This window comes from Mandrillus leucophaeus, unplaced genomic scaffold (assembly GCF_000951045.1).
Source record: "Mandrillus leucophaeus isolate KB7577 unplaced genomic scaffold, Mleu.le_1.0 Scaffold64, whole genome shotgun sequence".
Taxonomy (NCBI): Eukaryota; Metazoa; Chordata; class Mammalia; order Primates; family Cercopithecidae; genus Mandrillus; species Mandrillus leucophaeus.
The window spans coordinates 5,426,192-5,450,627 of record NW_012106919.1 but is presented as its reverse complement, the minus strand read 5'-3'; the positions used below and the strand labels follow the sequence as shown (position 1 = coordinate 5,450,627).

General features: G+C 38.0%; 1 protein-coding gene across 1 annotated transcript in view; it reads right to left on the bottom strand.

Annotated features, from left to right (window-relative positions):
- Nucleotides 1-6,591: 6,591 nt before the first annotated feature.
- SLC22A15 (solute carrier family 22, member 15) overlaps nt 6,592-24,436 on the bottom strand; it is a 71,713-nt gene continuing 53,868 nt past the window's right edge. Inside the window, exons 8-11 of the mRNA XM_012000862.1 lie at nt 13,733-13,853; nt 12,114-12,186; nt 9,922-10,110; nt 6,592-9,616 (exon numbers count right to left, since the gene is read on the bottom strand). Of these exons, the coding sequence (XP_011856252.1) occupies nt 9,527-9,616; nt 9,922-10,110; nt 12,114-12,186; nt 13,733-13,853 (473 nt within the window). The 3' untranslated portion in view covers nt 6,592-9,526. The remainder of the gene's footprint in view (nt 9,617-9,921; nt 10,111-12,113; nt 12,187-13,732; nt 13,854-24,436) is intronic.

Sequence of the window (24,436 nt, the reverse complement as noted above, 5' to 3'; positions counted from 1 at the left end):
TCTTGCAATTCCTCTCCTCCTTATCAGCTAAATCCTTATCAAGCCCTTCCCTCTCCTGGGTACTGGATTGGGAAGATCATAAATTGTTTCATGATGACATTAGTAAATCAATAACTAAGGAATTCAACAGCCCAGTGGCATCCAAGGCATTTTCTGGTCTTGAAGATGTTTTGGAACCTACTTAACAATAAATACCTTTTTCGAGGATGTGGCAGGATGAATACATAAATACAACCAGCCTGTCAAACTTTCCCCTTAGGCTTTACTCTCTGTCGTTTTCAGCTATTTATGCATTCCTCCAGCAAAGCATTCCTCTGACAAATCAAAGGTAACCTATATTTAGTCAACATATGAGAGCCACCTTCTGAGTTATCTAGCAAACAGAAAAACCTAAACATTGATCAAACACCTAATGACTTTTTTCTTAATGTGTTTGATGATCCTCAAATGCCCAGAACCAAATAGACATCATTTCTCAACCTTTTATATGGTGTTTCCATTAGATGAATTATTTTAAAAGACCTGAAGACTACAATATTGGTGACTATGTCAAAAATTTGTCCAAAGAATACCATCATAGGATAGACTGCCCCTCTATTGAGACAGGGAGATATCTCAATTTTTTAAAATCACCAAATTCATTCATTCTACAAATTAGTAGGATGAACGGTACTATAGTATTAAGTCTATAGGTACATGGACAAGATTATTATTTAATTAATCTTTCTTTGCCTACCTCCTTTCTCAAGGTAGACATCTTTAACCCTATAAAAAAGGGATCAGTGCTCTCTTAAATGTATTCTCATCCTAACTACAACTTTACACAAAATGGTGAGATTAGATAATGAGAAGGTTAAGGTGAAATGAAGGTTTTTCTAGTATCTATACACGGCTTTCTCAGACATAAATAATCAAAAGTCCTTTTCTCAAATTGATTTTGGGGAAGAGTATCCCTCTTGAGTACATTACTGAATAGACTAAACTAATCATGACTGCCTTGTGTCTGGGCATCCATTCATTCAGAAATGTAGTAAGTGACTACTGTGTCCCAGATACCATGCTAGTTTTTAGGGTAAATAAGATGAATAAGATATGGTCCCTGCTTGCCTTTGAGTTCAATGTAACAATAGAGCTCATATGAAAGAGTAATCTGAATGCCCATGACACACTAGGCCCAGTGCTATGGGTTGGAAAAAAGAAAGACATGTACTCTGTTTTTGTAGAGCTTATGGCCTAGTAGGGAAGACATCATCATTTATTAAATGACACAATAAGACTTTCATGGAAGGCTGGGGGTGATAGCTCACACCTGTAATCTCAGTACTTTGGGAGGCTGAGGCTGGAAGATCGCTTGAGCTCAGGAGTTCAAGACCAGCCTGGGCAACATGGCAAAACCTCACCTCTACAAAAAAATTAGCCCTGCATGGTGATGCATGCTTTCAGTTCCAGCTGCTTGGGAGGTTGAGGCAGAAGGATCACTTGAGCCTGGGAGGCGGAGGTTGCAGTGAGCCAGGGTCACGCCACTGTACTCCAGCCTGGGCAACAGAGCGAGACCCTGTCTCAAAACAAACAAAACAAAGAGTTTGATGGAAAAGTATAGGTTGATTACAGAGAACATAACAAAAGTATAAGTAATAACAGAAGTGACTGGCTGATTTTGATAACTGCTAAAAAAACTGTTAAGATACAGCAACAAATGAAACTCAAAAACAAAGACTTATGAGTTTTAAATTATTTTGTAAGCAGGGTATTCTTTCAAACAACAAGTGACAAAATGTCTCAGTGGGAGACCTCAGGCTTAGTTAAATAGTTAGAAAAGATCAACAATAAATGGAGATTTGGAGCTGCTACCCATGATTTCTGTCTGGCTTCTCCAGGTGATGACTGAATTATTCATTAAATTAATAACATACACTGATGACTCTACCAGATCTTGTCTACCTAGGATCTTTTGACACACACTTTAAGACACCTGTGACAGGCTGAATAATGTTCTCCCCCAAAGCTATCCATATTTAAATCCCCAGGACCTGTGGATGTTACCTTTTATTGTAGAAAAGGAATCCAGAAACCAGCTCTGCTGACATCTTCATTCAGGCCCCTTAGGACTCATTTCGTAGTCTGACTTCAGAGCTGTCATAAAATAAATTCATCTTGTCCAAAGCCACTAAGTTTGTGGTAATTTGTTATAGCATCAATAGAAAACCAATGCAAGACCCCATTACTTATGAAAACTAAGAAGGCCTTTGGGAGTATTTTTTAAAGAAAAGTTGGTTTGATTGGCATTTCCTAACCCCTGGTCTTTCTGGCTGCCACTCTTCCTGTAAAAGCAAAATACTCTTCATTTTCTTGCTCTTCCTTGGTTATAGTATCCGCTCAGAGGAGACTATCATGGAAAAATTAATTACAACAAATAATTTGGAAAGAATATTATTTGAAAGTAAATTGCTGCCTTTGCCAATTTTCTTCCCTGTCAACTTCAGAATTAAGTTTTCTAGTCTAACCATGCTGCATCAGAGACAGGCATATTATAGATATTACAATTCATTTCAGGTCACTGTTTTGCTATTTTATATTATCAAGGAAATGGGGTGGTGTGTGTGTAAGTGTGAGGCCTTAAGGCATCTGCTGATCATAGTTGATCTTTGTTTTCCTCAAAAAGAATCACCAGTGTGGTGAGATGTAGTATTTGATGTAGTCCTCAGGTCATTCAGTACCCACTGAAAGCATTAGAGGGCAAAGGGAGTTGTTTGGCAAATCACATCCTAGTTGTAGACAGTGTAAGGCATGTTGTAGTCCTTCTTTTTTTTTTTTTTTTTGAGATGGAGTCTTGCTCTATCGCCCAGGCTGGAGTGCAGTGATGCGATCTCAGCTCACTGCAAGCTCTGCCTCCCAGGTTCAAGCCATTCTCCTGCCTCAGCCTCCCGAGTAGCTGGGACTATAGGCGCCCGCCACCATGCCTGGCTAATTTTTTTTTTTTTTTTTTTGTATTTTTAATGGAGACGGGGTTTCACCGTGTTAGCCAGGATGGTCTCGATCTCCTGACCTTGTGATCCACCCGCCTCAGCCTCCCAAAGTGCTGGGATTACAGGCGTGAGCCACCGTGCCTGGCCAAGTCCTTCTTCTTTCACATTGATGTGGTGACATGCAACTATAAGAATAAAAGTGACCCGAGGAAGCAAATTAATCTGTTGTATTATCACCACCAAGAACTGCTTAGCTTGAATGCTTCTAAAGCCGTAATCATCTGATGTGACAGATATTCACCAGTTTTTATGGGTCTCCCAGTGGTGAGCGAATATCTTGTTTGCCTCTGCCCCTCTGGATCCACTCCTCCTGTGGTGCTGTGCTCCACAAGGCTCACCTTTACAGACTCTATTAATGGCTTCCTTTTGCATAATGCTTTATCTTCCATGGTTTCTAGAAGCTCTGCACACATACTGGTAAATCACTCATTAATTAAAGTCCTCCAAGTTGACTGTGTGCTTTTACATTCATACACCATCATTTCATTCCATTTCTTAAAGTTATATTTTGAAGCAAAGCAACTGTATCAATCAATTCTATTCAAAATCAATTGTTCTTCAGGGTCTAGACTAAAGTTCTTTTAATACTAATTTAGCTACATCTGCCCTTCACATTTTTTAATAAATATGTAATCTTTTCTAAGCTTCATATGATAGCTCGAGAGTCTTGGCTGAAAAGTTGTCTAAATGTTTCCACAAATGCAAAGCTCTTTTTGAGGAGAAATTGAGACTTGCAGGTGGGCAAGTTTATAGACTTTCTCCATGGGGAAAAGGGATAATTCTTCATCTGGGTGGGATTAAGAGATTTCTATATTTTTGTAACAGAATATCAATAGTCTTCACTTTAAAGTATGACATGAAAAGCATTTAAATCCCTTTAATTAGCAAGTACTCCAATCATTCACTGGAAAATTTAAACATGAAAGGACTTTGATCCAGTAAAAATTTGCCAACATTTTGTTCAACATTATTGAGATCCAATCACCTCAATCATAGAACTATGCTTTTACTTTGTCCTATGCATATGAAATTATATATATACATTTCCCTACAGAAGGTATTTACCTCCATTGTTTTATTACAACTAATAATGCTGCAATGAACATTCTATACAAATCTCTTATACACATGTATATCAGGCAAGTACCAAGGCAAATATTAAGGGTAGTATGTTTCACTTTTTCCAACTGTATGTTTTGATCCATTCAAAACTGTGAAATCATTTTAGTGTGTCTTCACTAGTGTTCTTTATGAAATGAAATAAGACAAAATATAATGCAGTGCAGATATTAAGGGTAGTAGGTATTGTTTTATAACACCATTTCAATTATATATCTATGTGTGTGTATATATATATACACACACACACATATATGGGTATGTATGCAGGTGTGCGTACTGTGTGTCACAGTATAAAACTTTTTTTTACAGTGGGTTATAGTAAAAATTTCTGAAAACACTCTTCCATGAGATATACATAGAAGCAGAATTTCTGAATCCTAGACTACGTACATTTTCATCCTCACTTGCTGACAACCTAGTTGATGAATAAATTTATGCTTCTATCAGGATGTCACTAAATTCCTTTTCTTCATAGCTTCAACATTTGATATTCTGACTCTTATTTTCCCAATCTAATGGATTTTTAAAGATATCTTCATGTAGTTTCAGTTTGCAGTTCCCTGATCCTGTAGTGAGGTTGAGCATCTTTTCATCTATGAATTATAAATTGCCTAATCATAGTTTTTGTAAACTTTATTGCTTTTATCTCTGATTTGCAGTAATTCTTCATATAGTCTGGATATTAATCCTTATTGCTTATAAATGTTGCCCTAATCTATTGCTTTCTTTTTTTTTTTTTAAGTCGGAGTCTTGCTTTGTTGCCCAGGCTATAGTGCAGCGGCGTGATCTTGGCTCACTGCAACCTCCCCGTCCCGGGTTGAAGCGATTCTCTGGCCTCAGCCTCTTGAGTAGCTGGGATTATAGGTACATGCTACCATGCCTGGCTAACTTTTTTTTTGTATTTTAGTGGAGATGGGGTTTCACCACGTTAGCCAGGCTGGTCTCGAACTCCTGGCCTCAGGTGATTCGCCCACCTTGGCCTCCCAAAGTGCTGGGATTACAGGCATGCGCCACTGCACCCAGGCTGCTTTCCTTTTAACTCTGTAGAATGTTCAGTCATACAGAAACAAGTTTTAAATTTAGATCAAGTCACATATATCGATTAAAAAATAATTTATGATTTTTAGTTCTTGTCTGATAAATCTATCCATTTTCCAAGGTCATAAGAATATTCTATAACTTTCAAATAGTTTTAAAGTTTTGCTGTTTTTCATTGAGGCCTTCAATCTATTTGGAATTTATTTTTATTATGGTGAGAAGACTTAGTATCAATAATTGTTCACTTTTTCCTCTAATGTGTCACGCTATCTTTAACAAATCTCTGTTATGTTCTATTGATCTATTTGTCTACTGCTGACCAACAATACAGATTCGTAAGTTTTTACATCTAGAAAGTCAAGTACCTTCTGTGTGCTCTTCTTTATCAGAGTTGTCTTGAATATTTTTGGATCTTTGCTTTTCCATTTGAATACTAGAAGTATTACTCCAGGTTTATCAAAACATCTTAAGATCTTATTGCTCAACTGACAACATCTCTGGCTGATACTGCCTCAAAAAAACCAAATGGCTCCACCACTGTGAAGAAAAAAGCAGACTCATCAAAAGTATGGCCTCCACCTTGCTTCTACCTTCCAAGTTCCATTTGTATCTGATTGAAGGAAACCAAACTTCACCTGGCTGCAAGGAGTAAACTTATCTGCAAGAAATTCAGAAAATGTACATTGTAGCTTCAAAGCTTCTGTAGTACAAGAAGATAGAGTAGAACAGTGGATTTCAAACTATGGGTTGGAACCTATTAGCGGGTCATGATATCCATTTATTGAGTCATAAATGGCATTTTAAAAAGTGAAATAGAACATAAGTTATTAGTGTGCCTAGCAAGATTAAGTATTATTGCATAAAATATATACATTTTTATGATTCATAGATATTTTATATGTACATATACATTTGTAAGTGGGGAAGTATGACAGGATGAATATATAAAACACATTTCTTACTGTGGGTTATGATAAAAAAAAAAAGGCTAAAGGCCAAGGTACCAGGAAGGTGAAGAGATGCTATGTGCCAATTTACCATATCTACTATAGTATCTCTTATTTTATTAAGGAAGCATCCTTTTATTCCTACTCTACTAATAGCTTTTATTTTGAATGGATGTTGAATGTTGTCAAATAATGTTTATTTTTCTATTGAGGTAATCATAAGCTCTTTCTCCTTTGATATTCTACATTGATGGATTTTCCACAATGCACTGTCTTTGCATTTTCCTCATTCTAGAAGTATTTGGATAGTTAACTTTTGTGTCCATCAGTCTACAACTTTGCTACAACCCCTGTCCACATATTACTTAACTCATTAGCAGGTTCTGCATTTGCCCAACTTGTCAAAGCTACTACTGTAGATTTTGAGACATTCTGGGAGAACAAAAAAAAGGCCTATATTTTATGATTCTTTATTAAATTCACAAGAAGCCAAAATATCTGCATTTTATTTAGTTAAAAAATGTAATCATTTATAGGTACTTTTCCAATTTAAGAACCAATGATAAAGAATTTGTATGGAGAAGTCCTAATGCGAGGCTGTTTCTTAATTCTGATACAGTAGTGACATTATTTCAATATGTATTTGTTATGAATATAAATCGCCTACTAAAAGAATCTTCATCAATTTGCCCACCATAAAAATATGTGTCTGATTTATGGTCACTTAAGCAGTGCCTCAGAAACTCATTTTCTTCATTTATTTGCCTCATTTTGTTTATTTGCTCATTTTTAAATACTAAAGAATATCTGCATTGCTTGGAAGTAGCCAAATAACAAGTATTGGTTTTACTGGGCTGTGGTTATAACTCATAAACTCAGAAAATTTCAACATGGTTCCTTTCAAAATATCTGTGTGATGTAAATGTTTTGAACAAGCTGCTAATGAGAACTTTCACCCTGGAAACTCTGGGGTTTCTTATATATCTTACATTTACTTTTCTTGCTTTATTTTAGGAGAAAAAAATTTAATTTTGAATAGAATAAAAAAAGGATACTTTTTACAAACCATCTGCACAATCAAAATACGTTACCTATCAATGAAAAGTTTTCCAATAATTTAATCAATGCAAATATACACATGTACACATTCTCTACATCAATAGTATTCAACAGTTATTATCAAAAGGAGGAAATTTTGATTTTATAAAGGCAGTGGAAATAAAAAAAAGTAATTACTAAGTTTTGCTCAAGGACCATCTAGAAAAAAAATTTAATGACACATCTGACATAAGGAACTGATGGCCAGCTGAGCCTTATTAAGTAACATGTATTCAAATTGTAGATCTCTCCCTCCTACCTTTCACCCCACAGCTAAGAAAGGAAACCCAGGGATAGAACTAATTGAACTCTATTAGCCAGAGGCAATCGAACCCAGTGCCAATAGAGAGATGCACTTCCAATTGATCTTCAAATGGAACAAAGCCGTAACACTGGTTTTCTCTCAATGTTGGACGTATGGGTGATACATTTTTTAATTTCTAGTTTCCAAATTTTCTGTAATGAGATATATTACTCTTATAATACAAAGAAAGCGCCAACTAATCAAAAATTATGTATATGTTACTTCAGTGTTTTAAATGCCCAACCACCATTTAAGAAGAACGTTTAAATGTCCTTGTAAGTTCTTCCTCTCTTCCTATTCTGGTATTGAGAAGGTGTCTATTTTCCAGAGAAAGTGAAGCAGGATTTGACAATTTGGGAGTTTGGGTCAGATTTGCCTGGAGTTTGCAAAAGTTATACTGGGAGGAGTTCCGCAATCTCCCTGATGGCTAGAAACAGTAATATTTACTAGGTCTTACTGTGTCTAGGCCAATGTTCTGGGCACAGCAGAGAAAAATAAACAGTAGTAGAGATGGCCTCTGTTTATGAAGAGCCCAATTAATAATCAAGGGCATAAAAGACATAAAAGTAACAATTACAAAGGTACATACTGATACAGTGGAAACCAGAAGTCAATGTGCAAGAAAACATGACAGTATTTGGAGTCAATTGGGGTGATGCTTCCAGCACTTCCAGAAGCAGCCACAGTGACGTCTTCTATTTACCTCTATTTCAATTTCTTTTTCTCCAAGAGGTTAGTAGAAATGGAAATTCTGAAAACACAGAAATTTTCCTCATTGGGAAAGTGACCTAAATCAGTGCTACCTAAGCTTGTTGACTCTAGGTTTATATTCCTATTTGAGATAGTATTCACGTTTCATGGGAAAACATGTTTTCAAGACATGATTTTAGGAAATCAAATGTAACATTCACTTGAAAGTTGGTAGCACTTAATGAAAAACCAACATTTCCTGTGAAATTACTGAACCTTCCATTCTGATTAAACAGGTCGGGGCTGATCTAGGACAAGTTCTTAAATATTGTCCAAATCCCTCATGGTACAATACTGAAAGCAAAACAAATAAAAATTTATCAAAGATAATTTCATTTTTTCCATTATTAAAAACTGCACCTTTTTTTTCCCTCCAGGTGCTCAACATGTCACTGTTTAACTGCCCTCTACTTAAGGCTTTCTCATTTACTATGCATGATTTTGAAGTACTAGAATCTCAGATGGAAATTTTTCTGGATGTGCATATTAGTGGGAAAGGAAGAAATCACACACTGTAGTATCCAAGGGAGCTGATAGGCAGCCAGAGCTACACTCCTGACTCTGAGTAAACCGCTTTGGTACATCTGGCTTTTCCTAATGAATCATCTGTGGGACTCAAGGCATGAGGAGCCCAAGTCAACCAGCAGGCTGGGAACCAAGCTGAGGACTCTTATTTCATCAGCTGAGAAAAAGCTGGAGGGTCTTGGGACACATAGATGACCTCTGGGTGCTTTTTCCTGGACACAAAATTAAAATGCTGATGTTAACCTGTACCAGAAGATTCCTGAGTAGCAACTGATAGGGGCAAATGTCCAACGTGGTATAAAGATTAAATCTTAAGGATAGCTTATCTTACCCCACCAAAATAGTGAGAAGTTTTACATATCTGCCTTTATTTAGATCATGATGAAGGAAAAGCGACATTATGAAACCTCTAGAAACAAATGAGCCTACCACTCTGGCATGTGGGTTTGGGCTGTTCTGCCAGATGTTATGATTCTGAGCAGAACTTAAATTCTAAACAAATTAACAACTATTCTCTCAATGCAGTGATGTTGTCTCTCATGAAATCTCTTCTCCAACTTCTGTGCCTAAAAACATCAGTCCACGCCGGGTACCATCTATGTACGTTCAAGCCAAGCCTCTCTTTTTACAACTCTCTTAATATTCATGGAAGAACCTGCCTTAGCCAGAGGCATAAAAGATGATCCTTTGCTTCTTAAGGGGGAATCTGGGGCTCTTCACTTGATCATCTGAGTCTCTTCATCTGCATCGTAAAATTCTTCCTCTTCCTCACTCTCGCTCCCTAAAGAACTCTCCTTGTCCACACACTGAAACAGGAGAGAAGAAAAGGGCAGGGAAATGATGTCATGACATTTCTGAAACGGAAACTACCATCTAGCTATTCAACTGACAAATGTATTTATATGACATCTATTTCCCCAATAAATAGCCCCTAAAATATTCTAGGAAAGCTCATGAATCATCGATCATCTTTATTTCTCTGAAAATCAGCTGCTGTAAGATCCCACCTTTGTTTTCCAGCAGTTTTGCTCAGTTCTATTTAACGCAAACCTTCCTTTTTTCAATAACTGCCACCATCCGAGTGGTATAATGATTAAGAAAAATATCACACCTGTGGGGGGTCCAAGGCCTGTAAAGATAATGCTTCTTCTCCCAGCCTGCGATACGAATACACCTGAAGGTCGGAGAATGTTTCGAGCAGCGGACTGTTAACGGTTTCTGGCAATAACAAACTCAGGAGGCCGGAGATCAGGCCAGTGGCTCCGAAGACAATGAATGGTAAAGACCATTGCACATATTTCTGCAGAGGTGGGGAGTAGAATGAAAACAAACCAGAGCATTAGTTTCCTTGGCAAGTAACACAAGCAGTCTCATGACTGAAAAACTGTCATGTTTACCAACCAGTTCATGACCTCCCACTAGACTACACTATAAACCACTTCTTTCCACATGAAGAATTATCCTGGGAAATCAGAGAATGATTCCTCAGGCATATAGATATGGGAGTGAGTAAATAAAAGAACAGCACTGGTTTGCGGATCAGAAGCAGCAATTTCATGTCCGGGGTGGGTACTGCAGGAGAAGAGGCCAGGCTGCCTCTGAGCAGGCAGGCCTATATGGCCAGAGTTGACAGGACATCTCGTAGTTCAGCTTCCATTCCAGGTGAGCGCACTTTGCACAGAGGCACCCCAAAATACTTACTGATGATGAACTTTAAAGTTCTCAATCCTGGAATTGGCCAAACCATCCCATATACCTTAACACCATAACTGAGAGTTCCAGGGATTAAAGGTGTAAAAACTCTTTTAAAAACCCAACCCTACCATATACATATGGCTTAGAAGCTTCTAAATTGAGCATGGTAGAGGGCTGGTGAAATAAGCAATTGTTTCAGAGATCCAAAACATATTCTCAGGAAAAGAGAAGCATTTCATCACAAACAGGTTCAAAGAAAACATGAAAAACAGTTGCTTCCAGGGTGCTTCTCTGGGGCTTTTCTGAGCTGATCAACATTCTAGAATTCTAGCTAAGCTTTATGATCTTCTGGTTTAGGCTTCCAAATTCTGTGGGTAGGTTCACTACTAATTAGGATTTCCCCTCAGGCAATTTTTTCCTGATTTTTTAAAGTGAAGAGATAATGGAGGAGGTAGAAAAGGGAGAAGGGGGAGGAGAAGGGAGAGATGGAGAGAACCAAGCAGAAGATGAGGATGAGGAGGAAGAGGGAGGAGGAGAATCTCTCACCTCTAGCCATCTACATGCAAACATATGTCCAGCACTGTGGGCCTGTTGTTGAAACAAGGGGAACACACACTTTCCCTTCTTCTAACCTTACAGGAAGCAACAGAGACACAGTGCTGGGTATTATAATGTTCTAGGATAGCTATCCAAAGTCAGATATCTTTAACAGTACCTATATTTTGCAGAATAAAACACAGACCTAACATGACTCCTTCAAGAAGGGTCTTGTGACCTAAAATTAACCATGAGACATGGAGAGAGATACTCAGAGAAGGGAAATGTACTGCACCTCAGAAAATGAAAAGGTTACAATGGCATTTCAGAGATCTGCCTAAGTAATGAACAGTTGTCTACAGAACAGGTCAACAAGTCCCACATCAAATCTAGTTGCTTTCAAAATGTCTCAGCTGGGGAAAGTCACAAATCAAACCAAGGAGAGACTTGCATAAGGGTCCTCTGGGTTCTTTCACAGAATCTGAGCATTTAAGATGAAGGATTTTAGGGCTGTCATTTAATCTGATTCCCTTTCTTTGACTATAACAGTTGGAAAGTTTCAAAAAACATATTAACAGACACAGTGCGAGACATATTTCTCCTCTAATATTTTCCAAGAGGTGTGTTCTTGGGGGAAGGTATTTAACCTCTTTCTGTAGTATTTCTCATATTTAATACAGGGGTAACAACAATGCCTACGTTTTATGGTTACTATGAGGACTGCATGTGATGATATGTAGAAAGTGCTCAGCATAGAGCCCAGCACACAGCAGAAGTGTCATACATACTTATTAGTTGACTAACTTTTTCATGGGGACAGGAGTGGGGCACACTGGCAATAGCAGGCCCTCCAACGAATTCAGATGAACAAAAAATTAGACCCACTGGAGGCAAATGAATCCTCGATAAGAGACCGTCTGCCCTGACGGAGTACTATCTAAAAGGGACAAGGTTCACATTTGTGTCAGCTGATCTTAAATGACATCTCTTCATCACCTCTTTCTACTCAAAAGCATAAGCATTTCCAAAGCAGAGAATCAAGAAAAACAAAACTAGAAGGTACAAACCAACCAGTGAGGGGATGAAGGGAGCAATAATCCCACCAACTCGGGAGAACATGGAACAAGTTCCAAGCCCAACATTCCTGAAAAGCATAAGGAAAAATACATCAGTAAATTCTAGTGGGGGAATTAAGAGACCCTTGGGGGGCAGCAGTGGGCCTTGAATAACATGTCCTGAAGTGGAAGCACAGGATCATAGAGAACAGTGGGTTCTAGAGCTGCCTACTAGACATTCCTGAGATGCTAGGAATGTTCTGTAATTAACCCGGTCCAATGTGGAAGCCACTAGACACATGCACTACTGTGTGCTTGAAATGCGGCCAGGAAGGATGAAGAACTGAATGTTTAATTTATTTAATTTTAATTAATTTACACTTAAACAGTTACACAAAGCTAGTAACTACCATATTGGACAGTGGATCCACAAAGGATGATATAGAAAAGAGCATTTGAATATTTTTAAATTAAAAGTTCTCATGGGTTTTTACGCCTTAGGTCTCTTACAAAGAGCCAGGGTTTTATGATCTGAAAAGGCTGCTCATTTATTTAAACTCAACTGATTAACAATTAATGGGTCAAGCATATAAATAGAAATTGACTAAGTGTGTACTGTCAGGAAACCAAGAACACCTTTATGGCGAGTGCAGGCATAAAAAACGTAGGAAGGAGAGAGGGAAGGAGAGAGAATGATAATTAACGATTTTGGGTGGAGGGATACAGCACTCTGTAATCCCAGCTGAAAAGTTCATACTCACATTTGCTCTCAAAATTGTCCCAGTTTGGATAAAATCATCATGCTAGTTTTATAGCCAGTAGCCACGTAAAGTAGGTTATAGGACCAACTAGGAAATTACTAGCCAATTGCAGACACTCTGATCTCTTACTGGGAAAAATAATTTTAAATTAACAGGCAGAAAGAACCATGAGGCTTCTTGCATGGATAAGGGAAGGAGAAGGATTGTTTGGAAAGATCCTCTAAAAGACTGAGAAAGAGCCAGCTGAGAGAATACCTGCCCAGACCACAGAAGCAGTTCTGCAAAGCCTCAGCTGCACCCCCATCCTTCAAATTTGGGTGTGTTTCTTGCTTTCAGACTTATTTTATGAAGGAAAATTTAGGCTGGATATTTATCCTTTTCAATATAAACACATCCTATTCACTAAGAACCCAGCTTTAGCAATTGCTGTTTAACTCTGATATTCACTTGTTACTATATGAAATTATCATTTAAAAATGTGTCTATTTTGTGTTAAAATGGAGGCTCTGTGAGAATAGGGAGCTTGTCCCCTTGTCTGTGATGTGTGATACAGGATGAGTGACTGAATAAATAAAATTCACCAAAAGAATAACAGCATCTGCGCACTGTTTGGGTGATAGAATATGCCTAGCATAGAGTACTTCTCTTACAACTTACACGAAGGAATTCACTCTACCATAAAGTGACATTTTCCTAGCAGAGCAGGCAGAGAGCAGTCTGCAAAGGCAGGCTCTTAGCCTAAACTGCTTGCTGAATTACTGCTGCCCCACACTAACTCCAGAAGCAGATGAAATGAGTACCACACCTCTGTTGGTGCAAGAATGGATGACAAAGTGTAGAATGTGTGAAGAATGAGGCTGTGTGAGACACATACCTGATGACTGTAGGGTAAAGCTCAGAGGTGTAGATATAAACAATGTTAAAGGCAGCACTGATGGTCAGCTTCCCCAGCAAGGACAAGGAATGGCTGTTCACCACTGCAAACACACCTGTGTCTGAGGAGGACAAGAGCAATGCCTGTGAGACCCACAGTTAAAATAATTCCTCTAAATGGCACATTTCATTTTGATGGAGCGGGCAGCATTCATGTTGATCTCAAAGAGCAAAGAGGTAGTGTAACCACATACACATTCAGAAGGTTTAGTAACCACACAAACACACACAACTATTTTTTCAGTGTTTTGGCTCTACCCTTGAAAACTTACATACTGGTGTCATTAAGTGTGATAAACTTTCACTCACTCCTGAATGACAGAGTACCCTGAAAACTTCTGTACTGTCATAAAGGAAGCTTCATCGAAATTATAAGTTTCACCTTCCAAGGGTGTAACTTGACTCTCCTTTCTTCCCTCTTACTCACATAATCAATGATGTAAAACAGTGGTCTGCACAACAAGCCCTGATAAATACATGAGACAGAGGTAAGCTCCAGAAAAGTTCTTACATGCAGTTTGTATCCCCTGGTGTTTCACCGAGAAGGTAAGGAACAATGCCTTTCAATTACTATCAGAAGATCAAAGACATTAATGTTCTTTCTTTCTTTTTTTTGAGACAGAGTCTTGCTCTTGTCTCCCAGGCTGGAGTGCCATGGCGCCATCTCTGCTCACTGCAACCTCCACCTCCTAGGCTCAAGCAATTCTCCTGCCTCAGCCTCCTGAGTAGCTGGAATTACAGGCAACCGCCACTACGCACAGCTAATTTTTGTATTTTTAGTAGAGACAGTGTTTCACCATGTTGGCCAGGCTGGTCTTGACCTCCTGACCTCAGGTGATCCACTTGCCTCGGTCTTCCAAAGTGCTAGGATTACAGGTGTGAGCCACCACGCCCGACCAATGTTCTGTAAATAACAAGAATCTAAATATGAAATTACTTTTACTCCTCAACTTCTCACTTGAATTACTAATCAATAGTAATATTTTAGTTTCTTAATGTAATGCTTTTATTTAAAATGCAAAAAATGTATTTTATGTCAGTTCATTTCTTTACCAAAAATGCTAACAATTATCTTATGTTTTTTTCCTTTATTAACATTATACTTTCTGGGATTCTACAATTTAATGATTTTTTTAAATAAAAGTTTAACCTCTCCCCTTCAATAATCATTTGCCTCTACCTTCAAAATAACAATTTACTCCTTATGAGGCAAAAAAGTTCTCATTGACTCTGTTGTACTTCCTACCGTTCCCTATCAAACGTCCCAGTGAGTGACCACCACTCCACTTCCTCCAATGCACCTGCCCCGACAACTTACAATGTGGCTTCCAATACCATCCTCTCCTGAAATTCCTACTCTTAAAGGTCAGCAGCAATGTCCTCATCACCAAATGTAATTGCGTCTCATTCTCCTTGACATTTCTGCCAGAGAGAACACTCCCGTTCCTTCCTTAGGATTGTATGGCTCACAGAAACCACTCTTCCCCTAAACAGCTGAAATGAAATATGCTTTCTTTCATTTGACCTCCATTGCCCCTACTTTCCAATTCATTCAACTGGTGTGCCTCAGACACTGCCTTGTGGCTGCTTACTTTTCCATCTTGCCTGTCCATATTGGGATTTCGAGTTCTTTCAGACCCAGGTTGGTATCTTCCTTATATTTGTGTTCCTAACTGCATCTCCCATAGCACTATGTACACTGGTGCTCACTAAATATCTGCTGAATTAATACATGGAAGGACTACAAGAGGGATTAATTTAGTGAATAGAACCTGTGTTCATGGTCTCTCAACTTGAAAGGAGGGAGGCATAGATATGCCCCAGTCCAAAAAATAAGTTTCACCTTCCCTGCTTAACTATAAAATCATCTTCTTTAAAGAGTATGCCCTGAACAGAGTAGTCCAGACTCTGCCAAACTCCACCTTCTGGGGCAGCTTTCTCGAACTCTTCTACTAGGTTGTTTGGAAGAAGATGTTAGCTCTTCTAAGTCCTGGATATGTATTTTTAAGCCACAAGGTGCTTCTGATAAAGAATCATGTCTTTCAGCATTTACCCTGATATACGTTTCTCAACTTTTGAGATCTAACAACATTTTCACTTAAACCAATAATAAGGGCAAATTAAATTCATCAATTATTTTCCAGAAAACAGAATAAGTTGGGAAAAGCTATTGGATAGCATTGAACCAAACAGAAATACGCACATTTGCTTGATTGTAAATGATCTCTGGGACTGTTTTCAACCCATACAGAATGGCATCTTTCAGAACTGTATGGAGGCACTACACATCTTTAACAACAGGCTAAAGAACTGCCATCCTTGAAATCTAGATTCCAAGGGTGTGTCACAGAAAGTCTATCTTCTTAATATCCACAAGATCCAAAGCTAGATGAAGTTTTCCATGACAGGGTCAGGATAGCTCTAGCTGTAGCCCATTTGGGAAGCCTGGCTCCAGGTACATGTCCACAGAATGCGTGCATTAGTCCAACGCCCCATCTGATGCTTAAAACTTCTCTCATATGTGCCTGCCAATGGGGTCTGCAGTTGCCACTTAAACCAGGGAAATTCACTTTTTCCTCAAGATAGCCCATGTCCATTTCAGACACGTTTGATTATGAGAAAATTATTTCTTATTCTTTTTGGGACTTCTGCCTGTGCGGCTGCTGAGCTGCTGGTCCTGGCAAATGCTCAGGAAGGCTTTGCAGCCATTAGACTGGCTCCCTGGATTCTTTATCTGAAAATCAGGTATTATTGGCTGTTACCAACGAATGTCCAAAGTGATGGTCTAAAAAAAGAGTGATTTAAAAGACATAAGCAAAACTAAACTATCTTTTTAAAAAAGGAAATCTCAAAACACTTGTATTCTTCAAATTCTGAACTCAAGGAGGCTATAAATTTATTCCAATGAAGAAACTACTAAAGACACAATTTTCAGAACTATTTTTCTGGAAGGTTTTTCAGAGACCATTTGGGATCACCAGAAAAAAATGTCTTAGTATGACACAGTCACACTTCACCGACCCAAAATAGCAAAAATTCAACTTTGTCATCCACTTCATTCACTGTGTGATTGCAAGCAAATTGTTCATTTTGATCGTTCACATGTTAAAAATCTTTAAGACAGGTACAGGTCCTCTACTATGATACATAAATGGGGTAAGAATTACAATTCATTTTGCTTCCCTTTGACTTTTTATAAAAAGCATATACACACAAACTTCTGTCACCATAGTTTCACCTTTTCTAGAATTTCACAATAATATAATACTGTTTGTAGACTTTTGTGTTTGGTTTCTTTCACTTAGCATAGCAGGACATAGTTCATTCCTTTTTTGTTGTTGACTAATATTCCATTGTATTGATATACTACAATTTGTTTATCCATTCATCAGCTGAAGGGCATTTGAGTTCCTTCCGGTTTGGGGCTATTATTAATAAATTCACTATGAACATTTGCATCAGTCTTTGTGTGGATCTAGGTTTCCACTTCTCATGAATAAAACTGGGTCATATAGTAAGCACTTTAAAATAAGCTGCTAAATATTTTCCAGAGTGTCTTTACCATTTTGTATTTTTACTAGTAGTGTATATGAGTTACAGTTCCTCTTTATCACCAACACTTGTGGTCTCTGTAATTTTTGTCATTTTAATCAGTGTGCTGTGGTATCTCACTGTGGTTTCATTTTTATTTTTGTTTTAGTTTCCATAAGTTATTGAGGTACAGGTGGTATTTGGTTACATGTGTAAGTTCTTTAATGGTGATTTATGAGATTCTGTTGCACCCATCACCTGAGCGATATACAGTGCACGCTATTTGTAGTCTTTTATCCCTTGCCCCTTCCCACGCTTCCTTCCAAGTCCCCAAAGTCCATTGTATCATTCTTATGCCTATGTGTCCTCACAGCTTAGCTCCCACATATCAGTGAGAACATATGATGTTTGGTTTTCCATTCCTGAGTTAATTCACTTAGAATAATAGTCTCCAGTCTCATCCAGGTTGCTGCAAATGCCATTAATTCATTCCTTTTTATGGCTGAGTAGTATTCCATTGAATATATACCACAGTTTCTTTATCCACTCATTGACTAATAAACATTTGGGTTGGTTCCATGATTTTGCAATTGGGAATTGTGCTGCTATAAACAGGCATGTGCAAGTATATTTTTTGAATAATGACTTCTTTTCCTCTGGGTAGATATCCAGTAGTAGGACTGCTGGATCAAATGGTAGTTCTACTTTTAGTTCTTTAAGGAATCTTCACACTGTTTTCCATAGTGGCTGTACTAGTTTACATTTCCACCAGCAGTGTAGAAGTGTTCCCTGATCACTCACATCCATGCCAACATCTACTGTTTTTTGATTTTTTGATTATGGCCAGCCTTGCAGGAGTAAGATGGTATTGCATTGTGGCCTTGATTTGCATTTCCCTGATCATTAGTGATGTTGAGCATTTTTTCATATGTTTTTTGGCCATTTGTATATCTTCTTTTGAGAATTGTCTATTCTTGTTCGTGGCCCACTTTTTGATGGGATTGTTTGTTTTTTCTTACTGATTTGTTTGAGTTTGTTGTAGATTCTGAATATTAGTCCTTTGTCAGATGTATAGATTGTGAAGATTTTCTCCCACTCTGTGTGTTGTCTGTTTACTCTGCTGACTGTTCCTTTTGCTATGCAAAAGCTCTTTATTTTAATTAAGTCCCAACTATTTATCTTTGTTTTAATTGCATTTGCTTTTGAGTTCTTGGTCATGAAATCCTTGCTTAAGCCAATATCTAGAAGGGATTTTCCAGGGTTATCTTCTAGTATTTTTATAGTTTCAGATCTTAGATTTAAGTCCTTAATCCATCTTGAGTTGATTTCTGTATAAGGTGAGGAATGAGGATCCAATTTCATTCTTCTACATGTGGCTAGCCAATTATCCCAACACCATTTGTTGAAAAGGTTGTCCTTTCCCCACTATGGTTTTTTTTTGCTTTCTTGAAGATCAGTTGGCTGTAAGTATTTGGCTTTATTTCTGGGTTCTTTATTCCATTCCATTGGTCTATGTGCCTATTTTTATAGCAGTACCATGCTGTTATGGTGACTATGGCCCTATAGTATAATTTGAAATCAGGTAGTGTGATGACTCCAGATTCGTTCTTTTTGCTTAGTCTTGCTTTGCCTATGTGGGTTCTTTTTTGGTTCCATATGAATTTTAGAATTGTTTTTTTCTAATTCTGTGAAGAATGATGGTGGTATTTTAATAAGGATTGCACTGAATTTGTAGATTGCTTTTGGCAATTTTCACAACATTGATTCTACCCATCCATGAGCATGGAATATTTTTCCATTTATTTGTGTGATCTATGATTTCTTTCAGCAGAGTTTTGTAGTTTTCCTTGTAGAGGTCTTTCGACTCTTTGGTTAGGTATATTTCTAAGTATTTCATTTTTTGGCAGCTACTATAAAGGGGCTGAGTTCTTGATTTGATTCGCTGCTTGGTTGCCATTGGTGTATAGAAGAGCTACTGATTTGTGTACATTAATCTTGTATCCAGAAACTATGCTGAATTCTTTTATCAGTTCCAGGAGCTTTCTGGAGGAGTCTTTAGGGTTTCTGAGGTAAACAATTATATCATCAGCAAACAGTGACAGTTTGACTTCCTCTTTACTGATTTGGTTGCCCTTTATTTCTTTCTCTTGTCTGATTGCTCTGGCTAGGACTTCCAGTACTATGTTGAAGAGAAGTGGTGAGAGTGGGCATTCTTGTCTTGTTCCAGTTCTCAGAGGGAATGTTTTCAACTTTTCAGTATTATGTTGTTTGTGGGTTTGTTATAGATGGCTTTTATTACATTGAGGTATGTCCCTCGTATGCTGAGTTATAATCATAAAAAGATGCTGGGTTTTGTCTAATGCTTTTTCTGTATCTATTGAGATGATCATGTGATTTTTGTTTTTAACTATATGGTGTATCACATCGACTTGCATATGTTAAACCATCCTTGCTTCCCTGGTATGAAACCCACTTGATCGTAGTGGGTTATCTTTTTGATATGTTGTTGGATTCGGTTAGCTAGTATTCTGTTAAGGATTTTAGCAACTATGTTCATCAAGGATATCAGTGTGTAGTTTTCTTTTTTGGTTATGTCCTTTCCTGGTTTTGGTATTAGGGTGATGCTGGCTTCAAAGAATGAATTAGGGAAGGTTCCTTCTTTCTCTATCTTGTGGAATAGTGTCAAAAGGATTGGTACCAATTCGTTAAATGTCTGGTAGAATTCTGCTGTAAATTCGTCTGGTCCTGGACATTTTTTTGTTGGTAATTTTTAAATTACCTTTTCAATCTCGCTGCTTGTTATTGGTCTGTTCAGGGTATCTAATTATTCCTGATTTAAGCTAGGAGGGTTGTATTTTTCCATGAACTTATCTATCTCTTCCTAGGTTTTCTAGTTTATGTGTGTGAAGGTGTTCACAGTAGCCTTGAATGATCTTTTGTATTTCAGTGGTGTCAGTTGTAATATCTCCTGTATCATTTCTTAATGAGGTTATTTGGATTTTCTCTCTTCTTTTCTTAGTTAATCTTGCTAATGATCTATCAATTATATTTATCTTTTCAAAGAACCAGCTTTTCGTTTCATTTATCTTTTGTATTTGTTTGTTCTATTTCATTTAGTTCTGCTCTGATCTTGGTTATTTCCTTTCTCCTGCTGGGTTTGGATTTGGTTTGTTCTTGTTTCTCTAGTTCCTTGAGGTATGACCTTAGAATGTCACTTTGTACTCTTTGGGTCTTTTTGATGTAGGCGTTTAGGGGTATGAACTTTCCTCTTAGCACTGCCTTTGCTATATCCCAGAGGTTTTGATAGGTTGTGTCATTACTGTCATTCAGTTCGAAGAATTTTTTAATTTCCATCTTGATTTTGGTTTTGACCCATTGCTCATTCAGGAGCAGGTTATTTAATTTCCATGTATTTGCGTGGTTTTGAAGGTTCCTTTTGGAGTTGATTTCCAGTTTTATTCCACTGTGGTCTAAGAGTGCTTGATACAATTTCAAATTTCTTAAATTTATTAAGGCTCGTTTTAGGGCTTATCATATGGTCTATCTTGGAGAAAGTTCCATGTGCTGTTGAATAGAATGTGTATTCTGTGGCTGTCACATGAAATACTCTGTATATATCTGTTAAGTCCATTTGTTCCAAGGTATAGTTTAAATCCATTGTTTCTTTGTTGACTTTGTCTTGATGACCTGTCTAGTGCTGTCAGTGGAGTAATGAAGTCCCCCATTATTAATATGTTGCTATCTCATTTCCTAGGTATATTATTATTCTAGGTATATTATTATTTGTTTTATAAATTTGAGAGCTCTAGTGTTAGGTGCATATATGTTTAGGATTGTGATATTTTCCTGTTGGACAAGGTCTTTCACAGTTACATAATGTCCTTCCTTGTCTCTTTTAACCGCTGTTGCTTTGTTTTATCCGATATAAGAATAGCTACCCCTGCTCACTTTTTGTGTCCATTTGTATGAAATGCCTTTTCCACCCCTTTACCTTAAGTTTATGTGAGTCCCTAATGTGTTAGGTGAGTCTCCTAAGGCAGCAGATAGTTGCTTGGTGAGTTCTTAACCATTTTGCAGTTCTGTAAGTTTTAAGTGGGGCAGTTAGGCCATTTATATTCAGTGTTAGTATTGAGACCTGAGGTACCCTTGCATTCATTGTGCTATGTTTTGCCTGTGTACCTTTTTTGTTGTTTTTGCTTTTTAACTTGTATTTTGTTTTATAGGTCCTGTGATTTATGCTTTAAAGAGTTTCTGTTTTGATGTGTTTCCAGGATTTGTTTCAAGATTTAGAGTTCCTTTTAGCAGTTCTTGTAGTGGTGGCTTGTTAGTGGTGAATTCTCTCAGCATTTGTTTGTCTGAAAAATACTATATTTCCTTCAAAAATGATGCTTAATTTCACTGGATACAAAATTCCTGGTTGATAATTGTTCTGTTTGAGGAGGCTGAAGATAGGGCCCCAATCCCTCTGGCTTGTAGGGTTCTGCTGAGAAATCTGCTGTTAATCTGAGAAGTTTTCCTTTATGGGTTACCTGCTGCTTCTGTCTCACAGTTTCTTAAGATTGTTTCCTTTGTCTTAACTTTACATAACCTGATGACAATGGGCCTAAGCGATGACCTTTTTGCGATGAATTTCCCAGGTGTTCTTTGTGCTTCTTGTATTTGGAACATCTAGGTCTCTAGCAAGGCCAGGGAAGTTTTCCTCGATTAATCCCCCATATATGTTTTCCAAACTTTTACATTTCTCTTCCTACTCAGGAATACCAATTATTCTTTGGTTTGGTCATTTAACATAATCCCAGACTTCTTGGAGGCTTTGTTCATATTTTCTCATTCTTTTTTCTTTGTCTTTGTTGCATTGGGTTAATTCAAAAACCTTGTCTTAGAGCTTTGAATTTCTTTCTTCTACTTGTTCAATTCTATAGCTGAGACTTTCCAGAGCCTTTTACATTTCTATAAGTATGTCCAATGTTTCCTGAAGTTTGCATTGTTTTTTATTTAAGTTGTCTATTTCCTTGAATATTTCTCCCTTCATTTCCTGTATCATTTTTTGGAGTTCCTCGCATTGGACTTTGCCTTTCTCTGGTGCCTCAGTTTAATAAATAACCTTTTCTCTGTCAGAGGGAAGGTCTAGGCTGAAGGCTGCTGTTTAGATTCTTTTGTCTCATGAGGTATTCCCTTGATATAGTACTCTCCCCCTTTTCCTATGGATGTGGCTTCATATGAACCAAACTGCAGTGATTGTTGTCTCTCTTTTGGGTGTAGCCACCCAGCAAGTCTACCTGGCTCTGGGCTGGTACTGGGGGTTGTCTGCAGAGTCCTGTGATGTGAACTGTCTACAGGTCTCAGCCGTGGATAACAGTGTCTGTTCCAGTGCAGGTGCCAGGAGGGTGCAATGGACTCCGTGAGGGTTCTTAGCTTTTGTGGGGTTTTTGTTTGTTTGTTTTTTGAGATGGAGTCTTGCTCTGTCGCCCAGGCTGGAGGCTGGAGTGCAGTGGCACAATCTTGGCTCACGGCAATCTCCGCCTCCTGGGTTCAAGCGATTCTTCTGCCTCAGCCTCCCGAGTAGCTGGGAGGTACAGCCACATGCCACCATACTCAGCTAATTTTTATATTTTTAGTATAGACGGTGTTTCACCATCATGGCCAGGCTAGTCTCGAACTCCTGACCTCGTGATCCGCCCACCTCGGCCTCCCATAGTGCCAGGATTACAGGCGTGAGCCACTGTACCCAGTCAGTTTTTGTGGCTTAATGCTCTATTTTTGTGCTAGTTGGCTTCCTGCTGGGAGGTGGCACTTTTCCAGAGAGCATCAGCTATGGTAGTATGGAGAGGAACCAGTGGTGGGTGGGGCCCTAGAACTCCCAAGATTATTTGCCTTTTGTCTTCAGCTACCAGGGTGGGGAGGGAAGGCTGTCAGGTGGGGGCAGGGCTAGGCCACCCTCACAAGGGATCCCTGTGGCCTCCTTAGGGACCCAGCGAGCTCCCAGGGCCTTTCCCGCTGCTTCCTCTACCCCTATATTTTGCTGGCTGTCTTAATAACTTCTCCTGCAAACAGGCCTTCAGTTTCTCCAGTGGGGGTGTGTGATCAGGAGAAGAGGATCTCCTTTTCCCACTTCCGCAATTGGGGCACTCAGTATTTGGAATGTCTCCAGGTCCTGCAGGAGCAGGCTGCTTCCTTCAGACGGACTGTGGGTCCTCTTGGCATTGCTGGTTTCTTCTTGCTGTCAATCTGGAGCTAAAGTTCATGATGCAAGCCTCTACACAGTGCTCTGTCCATCTGAGTCAGAGCTGCAATCTAGTCCTGCCTTCCGTCTGCCATGATGATCCTGATATTGTGGTTTCAATTTCTATTTCCCTAATGTCTGAAGATGTTGAACAACTTTCTCCATATTTATTTGTCATTTTTATATCTTTTTGGAGAAGCATCCATTCAAATCTTTTGCTCATTTTTTCCTTATTATTAAAGTCCTTTCTATATTCTGGATACAAGTCTTTTATCAGATATATGTTTTACATATATTTTCTCCCAGTTTGTGTCTTACTTTTCATTTCTGTAATAGTGTCCTTTAAAAATCAAAAGTTTTTAATTTTATGAAGTCTAGTTCATGAATTTTTTTTCTTTTCATGCTTTTTGTGTCCTAGTTAAGAAATCTTTGCCTAACTCAAAGTCACTAAGATTTTTCTCCAATGTTCTCTTCTACTAGTTGTATAATACAGTTTTAGCATTTACATTTCAGTTTAACAACCATTTCAAGTTTATTGCTGTATATAATGTGATTTATAGGTTGAAGTTATATTTTTTGTATATGGAGATCCAATTATTTCAGCACTATTTTTTAAAAAGGTTATCTTTTCCTCATTGAATTAACATGTCATTTTCATCAAAAATTAATTGACCATGAGCACTTTTCTGTATGTACATTATGACTGAGCAAAATATTTTTATTTTTAAAAAGTAAATGAAATCTCAGCTCTGTCAAAAAAAAAAAAATCAACTGACCATATATGTGGTTCTATTTCACACTGAGTTCTGTTCCATTATCTGTACAGACATTCCTATGCCAATATTGTACTGTCTTGATTAATGTAACTTTATTATAAGTCTTTTTTTTTTT